General features: G+C 36.7%; 2 protein-coding genes across 2 annotated transcripts in view; one reads left to right on the top strand and one right to left on the bottom strand.

Annotated features, from left to right (window-relative positions):
* Nucleotides 1-719: 719 nt before the first annotated feature.
* LOC129786309 (transmembrane 7 superfamily member 3-like) lies at nucleotides 720-4,481 on the top strand. Its single transcript, XM_055821232.1, has 5 exons — nucleotides 720-973; nucleotides 1,045-1,848; nucleotides 2,053-2,211; nucleotides 3,295-3,711; nucleotides 3,794-4,481. The coding sequence occupies exons 1-5, from the start codon at nucleotides 859-861 to the stop codon at nucleotides 4,042-4,044; spliced, it is 1,746 nt and encodes a 581-aa protein (XP_055677207.1). The 5' UTR covers nucleotides 720-858; the 3' UTR covers nucleotides 4,045-4,481.
* Nucleotides 4,109-7,479, bottom strand: part of LOC129786316 (galactosylgalactosylxylosylprotein 3-beta-glucuronosyltransferase P) — a 27,305-nt gene continuing 23,934 nt past the window's right edge. The window contains exons 5-7 of the mRNA XM_055821246.1: nucleotides 7,188-7,342; nucleotides 6,803-7,093; nucleotides 4,109-6,631 (exon numbers count right to left, since the gene is read on the bottom strand). Coding sequence (XP_055677221.1) covers nucleotides 6,524-6,631; nucleotides 6,803-7,093; nucleotides 7,188-7,342 — 554 coding nt within the window. The 3' untranslated portion in view covers nucleotides 4,109-6,523. The remainder of the gene's footprint in view (nucleotides 6,632-6,802; nucleotides 7,094-7,187; nucleotides 7,343-7,479) is intronic.

Here is a 7,479-nt window from a genome sequence, read left to right as displayed (position 1 = left end):
ACGTCCATGGAGGCTTATGTTCAAAATGTGGACGCCACACCCGAAAGTAAGAAATAATTAACAATAAATAATATTTTTTGTATTTCTATTTTTTTTTTAAATATTGCAGAGAAAGAGGAGATCCAGAGGGACCATCAGCGCAAGCTGAGGTGGCTCAGAGACCTCAGGAAGGAGCCCCGCGAGGCCCGCCACTGAAAAAAAAAATTATATCCCCCCTCCCCTTGATAAAATGAAATAAATATTGTGAACTTTCCCCCCCCCCCATCCCTATTATAAAAACTTAATAAAAAAAATTAAAAAAATATTTTTTTTGTGGTTTTCTCTTTGTTTCCTCTTGGTTTTCTCGTTTTCTCTTGGTCTTTTTCGCTCCGTTTTTTCCACTTCTTTTTGTCCACTTCATTTCATTTTTTTCTATAAAACTAGTCAACCCAAGCCCCCAATCAAATGTGCGCAAATTCCATATTCTGCTATATTTCTAAAAAAAAAAATTTCTGCTCATATCCTTCTCTGATGAATTTCAAACTAGAAGAGTGACATGGGAAAATTTAGAAGTTAGTATATCCTTGAGATGTAGGACGAATCCAGTAGGACGAATTCTCAAATAAGGAAATTTCTCTGTACAAAATATGTGTAAAGTCCAGAGATTTAAGCCCCAAAGTCTGCAAATCACATAATATCAAAGATGCGGCAATATGGGGCCAATAGGGAGATGCTGCAATTGATAACTAACTGATAAAACGGTAAATATTTTTGGCCTAGTAGAGGCAAAATTGGACATTTCAGTGGGGCGCAGTGTGTGAGATTAAATAGATTTTATGTGGTATTAGTTGGGGATAGAGAGCAACCCGAAACAGCCAAATGTGGAATTTAATTAAAATACTCCCCATCATTTCGGCACTTTGGCTGCTGCGTGGAATAGCTGCCGCCGGTGATGTTGCTGCAGCAGCGGCAGCAGCTCAATCCCCACAGGATGGTAAGTTGAGCCCTTCTACACACAATTTTCTACATCATACGTTTATGATATCCCATATTGTTGTGCTGCAGGATACCGTATCAGCATCCTCATCAACGACACTCAGATGCGTGTTGGTGAAATAAACTTTTACCGCGAATATGAACTTTCTTCCAATAGTTCTGCAGCAGCAACCATTGTGATAAAGGGCAGTGAAGCTGTGTGGAGTAAACATTTTGGAATCATTCAAGTGCACTCATACCTCCGTCCAGTGACATTGTCAGCCAATAACACCCTCGGAGATGCATCCGAGAAATTCTACGTAAATGGAACCAATATTGGGTTCAATGTCCACAGAAATTCAACATTCTACCTCCATTCGCTTCATCCCCAAAATGGCACGTTCAATACGTCGGTTGCTGTTGCATTTATTCTCTACAGGAGTACTGGTGCCATACCCGGAGGCTGCAATATGGTGCATCCCGTTGATGAGACACCCTTCCTCAGTGTAATGCTCGAAGAGGAAATAGTGCTGGTGGAGACACCACCCGCGGGTTCAGGAGTTCCTCATTTGGACAATACAACATGCACCACGGAGAATTTCTTGTATGAATTCCGTTACCTCTACCTGACCAAGCAAGACTTCTCCAAACGCTCGTACTTTGATATGCTACGCACATTGATGGTTCCACGAACAGCCATGGAGTCTGGATACCTCGTGACAAAGGTACCCGAATACAATCTCCATCAATACTATGCCAAAAACACGGGTATGGGGATTTTCTTTGTGACACTCGTGATGGACGGTTACGGGGAGAACGTTACCACGGCCTATATTCCCGGTCATTCCTACGGATGCCCCCAGCAACAGCTCTTTCGTGATTGTCACGTTATAGGTGAGTCATCTTCTTTTTGAAGCTTTTCTCCCAAGGATTTATCCAAGCTGCTTATCTTTTTGTCAATTCTCTTCGATATGAAAGCTTTAATAATAAAATATTTTCTTGGGTGAAAATGGAACTAATATTATAAATATTTTACTGATAAACTTGATAAATATTTTATTTGCCAAAATCAATTAAAATTTAATCTTTCTTTCGCAGATAGTACACCTCTAGCAATCCTCCTGGTGCTGATGATGGTGATGGGAGCATGTCAAATTATTCTTGGTCGTCAGTTGGTCTATTTGCGCATTATTGTCAACAGTTTTATGATTGGCGGCTATTTGGCTTATGTGATCTTCTGCACTATCGAAGATTGGGGTAATGGAAAATTCCTTTTAGTGTTTTCCTATTGATTTGTCAGCTAACATTTTTATCATCACCACCAACCTCTAACAAAAAAGCTCACGTGTTGTCTCCTAAATTACCCTGCTCGCAGTGACGTGCTGCTAATAATATGCTACACAGCAGATTGTTGTAGCATTGTCATTAAACCAAGTAAATTAAATTATAATATAACAAAATTCAGGTATGAAACATGCGGGAATTATATCAGCATAAAAATACATTATGAGGTGCTAATTACATTACATATTGGCGCCATTAATTAAATAATTTACTAAAATTGATAATATTAACGCAACAACAAAAAACTTTGTAAGAATCATAGCTAAAATATTTGATAAGATAGAACCTTTTGAGCGAGAAAATAGCAAATTCTTCGTGCTCTCTCCGTAAATTACCGCCAAATTAATTTTGCAAGAATTCCTGTTCATTAATTGAAAATTGTGGCAATATTTTCCTTGAAGAGGTAGAGCTCTTACCAGAAATTATTTTCTCCTGACGCTAAAGACGTTCCCTCCTACAGGTTGCCTCTGCGCGTAAATTGTTCCGGCGCAATTAAATCATAAATTAGTGCAATTAATTGGAGCACCTCTTGCCATCTACATAATACCGAAGAAGGTTTTTATGAAAAGGAAACTTTATGCGCTCTACTAAAAAACACTTCAATTCTCAAAAATATTCATATCTCTTGAAAATTTTATATAAACTTTTCTGCGTAAAAGATTTATTTTAAATCAATATTAATTATATTTTACAAAATGCCTCTTCGCATTTAATCCCAGGAGGATTTATTCCTACATCAGGAACACTCCTCGAAATAATCTCTGTGTGGAACAAAATATGCTCTATAGAGATGTTCTTTAAGACAAATTATGCGGCTGCTAGAATGTCTCTCTTTGTTTTCTACTTATTGTAATTAATTGTTTTGCGCTTCTCAGCATAAATATTATACATACCCCGTAAGATTGTGTAATTAATCAACGAGGTAGACTGTTTAAATGTTAATTTTAACTGTGTGGCAGAAAATCCTCTGTAAACGCTATAATTTATTTTTTTTAGATCTCAAGATGGTCATAGTTATGCTCGGTGGACTTATCTTTGCAATCGCGTGGACAGTTCTCTGGCTACAGTGCCACTCAGTCACGGAGGTAGCGGATATTTTGGGTAGTGTCATCAATGGCTACGGTTTGAGTTGTTTAGTCCTGTATGCATTTGGAGATATGAGAATCCTGGAATCTCATACGTACTACTGGATGGTTTTCTGCCTGGTCCTCCCAAGTGCAGCTGTTCTCTCGTTTCCACTCTCGCGGAGAGGTGCAATCGTCAGCACAGCCCTCCAAGGATCATTCTTCATGTCCATAACACTTCTCTTTATGTTTGACGGCAATATCCATTATGCCGTCATCAACAACTGGCGACGTCTAAAGGATACATCATTCACCTATGCTATTATCAATCCACATCTCGATATTGTCGGTGAGACTCCATTTAAATCCTTTTCAGTTTAATTCACAAAAATCTCATTGAAAATCTCTTTTTAATATTAATTTTCCGGTAGATTGCTTCTGCATTGTAGTGTGGCTGATGGCATTCATATCAAGTATCTTCATTCAGACGCGACTAATGGATGGAGGGTGCCCCTGTTGGAGGCGTCAACGTGTCAGGGTGTTGCGGTATAGAGATCAAGAAGCTCAACCCCTGATTGCACGACTCACAGCTCGTGAATTGGGATCTGATGATGTTTTCCTTTCGCCTCGTTCCAACAGTCGTTTCATGCAATACTGGAATAGGCAATCTCTATTCGTGTGATCCATCACCATGCACGAAGCAACAGAGGACAAAGGATGGGCACATCCCAGTGAAAGATAGGGGGTTGAATGTTGAGAAAATCTCATCAATTTAATATAATGATCTCATTAAAATATCTTACAAATTTATTTGGAAACTTTCATCTGCATCAAATTATATTGTATTCTCAATCATTATGAAGTTCTTGCTTTTTTTTCTTTAGTTCTCTGGCTTTTTTTTGGTTAATTCATTTTGGAATTATAAAGGAAAAATGTGTTATATATTCGTATGGAAATTCATGCAAAAGGATACTATGTAGTATAGGTACTTTGTAACTTTGACCAAGTTCTTCCACATCTTATTAGTAAAGTCAGTTTAAATAGCAACTCTGAAGAAATAAAAATCACTTTGTCACTTTTGTTTTTAATAAACATCGTCTCACATAAATTAAAAAAAAATGTTTAAAATTTATCAATTAAATGCACTATACTTTCGTACTGAAGAGTGCAAATTTGAGAACCACAGCTTTTTCTTCACTATAATATTAAAATATGTTTTTTTTTTTAATTCAAGTGTTATGGTGTTTTTTTATTATAGGTAATAATTTTTATAATTTTCATTGGAAAACCCCCAGAACATTTTTTTTCTTCTCATTACTTACTTTCATTTTAATTTTTATCATAATTCATGGTAATAATATATTCCATAGAATTCATCTTGTTCTAGGAAATTACTTTTATTTTATTTACATACTTCTTCAATTTTTTTGCATTAATAAAAATGTTTTATTCTAGATTTTTTTGTTTTTAATAATTCTTTTCTCGTATTTAATCATTTTGGTATTTTTTACGTGTTTCGGAAATTGAAACACATTGTTTTACAGTAAATAGAGTTTAATAATATATATAGCTATTTTAGTCATTTCTTTGGGTATGGTCTATGTATAAATTCTATATAATGAAATTATATTTTTCAAAACAAAAATGTACCACAATTCATTATTTAACATGAGATTTGTCTCAATACGTTGCTCTACGAAAGATTTGAAATTGTTTTATGGAAATTCAAAACTTGTCTTCTGGAGCTTTCAGTTTCTCATTGAATCGTCATTAGAGCTTTTTCGTTTCATTGAAAATCAGTCAAGATTTTTTCATTTCTTAGCTCAAAAGCTTTCAGCACGAAAGGGGCAAGACAAGAAATGCATTATCCGCAGAACAATCCCAACTCTGGAATCTCTTTGAGAGAAAAGAACTTATATAAAGGCATAGAAAATTGCTATATGTACATAGAAATACTTGAAAAAATATATATACAGTCGTGACCTCGTGGTAGGACCGTCGTCAAAATGACTTCTCCGCGGTAAAACGGCTTCAGAATGAGGAATTTTGCCTTCGCAGTGGGACAATTAGTATCCTACCTTTCCAATAGTACTAATTGTCCCACTGCGAAGGCAAAATTCTTCATTCTGAAGCCGTTTTACCGCGGAGAAGTCATTTTGACGACGGTCCTACCACGAGATCACGACTGTAGCCCAATTTTAGTCTTGGTACATTACAAGTCTAAATAATAAATTAAATAATTACATAACTAATCAGGAGAGGTATACAAGGATTATGTATATCGTACACAATGTAAAATGTATGGCAATAAGAAAAAGTCATCGTTTTCGTGGAATGCTAATTTGTGAGAATGTCCATTGGGAAATTCACATTAAAAATGGGTGAGTGAATAAATTAAACATTATCCTTTCTTTCGCCTTCCCATTCAAATCTATACAACTACCAGGGTTACATGGAATCACATTGTTCAGTATTCCGTCCAGAGAAAGAACAGAAATTTCTCATTATTGGTCGCCACTCTCAATAGTCGCTTCTCCCATCGCGCGCCACCCCCACACTCTATTTGCACAATCCTCATGAATTTTTCATTAGAGTAAAAGAAAAATCAACAGCACAGCGCGAAAATGTCCTTTTCGCGTCAATTGATGTCTCAGCAGAAGGTGGCTCAATTCAAATCTCTCTCTCGCTCTCTCCACCCCCCTCATCCATTTATTCTCCTCTGATCTTCTCCACATTGAATAGAAACAAAAAAAAATGATTTTTTCTACTCGAATACGAATTTTCTCGGAATGTGTATGCTACCACCCCCTCCCGCCCTCAATCGTCGTAATCTTCCCATGCCTCCTTGCTCTTGGTATTCTCATCAAATATTTTTTCATCCTACCTACAAAGTATTTTTCACTTTATACGCTTTTTTTCTCTTTAAGTACAATACAAAAATATAGCACCTAATTTATTTTATTCTCATGTCAACTGTTTTTTTTTCTTTGAGCTTCATCCTGTTTCATTTCCGCCCAAAAATTTGATTTCTTACTCCATCAAACAAAAAGAATATCTTGTGGATTTTTTTCAGTATTATTTTTTTCTTTGCTTTTGTGTCTTCTGTGTGTGTGAGAGAGTTTTATCATTTTATTGTAATTTATTCTTATTTGGCGAGTATCTCACACGAGAATTCCGCGCAACTTGACCAAATTGGTGTCTTTATACTTTCCCATATCAAGCTGCTGAGCTGGTTGATTCTTCTTCGTTTGTGTGTGCCATGTGAGTATCTGGAAATAAAAATTAAAATTCAGGGAAAATTATTGAAGGGAACTCTTTGCTTTTTCTCTTTTTAATTTAAACATTTATTTGCTCCTTCTGATGGAATTCGCAAAAAAGTTTCTTAAGGATATTACATGCCACGCCTTTTTAATGACATGACTCTTGAGAAAACCCCTTACCTCAGTGCAATTTGAAGCTAAAAGTTCAATTTCTGAATTATCAAACGGATGGAGACTCTTAAGGAAGCCATCTTCTTCGTAGCCTGGTTTGAAGGGCATCTCTGCCTTTGGACGACTCAAGAGGAATTTAACGCTCACAGCAAATCCTGCCATATCCACAGCATACTTCCTTCCTCCAATCCATCCATCGTAGAATCCCGCAAAGCTCCCATTTCGCACTATGGGACTACTAACGCCGTACTTTGTGATTAACCCCACTGGCCACATAGATACCTTCTTTGTGTATCGAATCTGTTGGGAAAAGAAGATTTTTTTAAAAATTAAAATTCAACGAAAACTTTTAATAAAACGCTCAAGTAATACAATCTCAAGTATACAATCTCACCTCCTCGAAGAGAGCAACGTCGTACGTGTTGTCGTCGTCGGCAAAATAGAAGACTCCTTCCGTTGCATTGGCACGAATCCACTTGAGGCCACGATTTCTATTAGAGACGCCACGAGGTTTAACCTTGTTCTTCCGGAACTTTTCAGGCATCGCAGCTGCAACATGAAAACCCAATTTAAAATTATATGCTCCTTTTTTTGAGTTTCCTCTATTTTTTCTCTCTCTCTCCCTCTCGCCCATCTCTTGGTCATCCACACCGTCATCCACAATCACCCCATGCAGTGGCATATAC

The sequence above is a fragment of the Lutzomyia longipalpis genome, chromosome 1 (assembly GCF_024334085.1).
Source record: "Lutzomyia longipalpis isolate SR_M1_2022 chromosome 1, ASM2433408v1".
NCBI classification, from domain to species: domain Eukaryota; kingdom Metazoa; phylum Arthropoda; class Insecta; order Diptera; family Psychodidae; genus Lutzomyia; species Lutzomyia longipalpis.
Note: the sequence above shows the minus strand (reverse complement) of the source record. Positions and strands in the feature narration are given on the sequence as shown.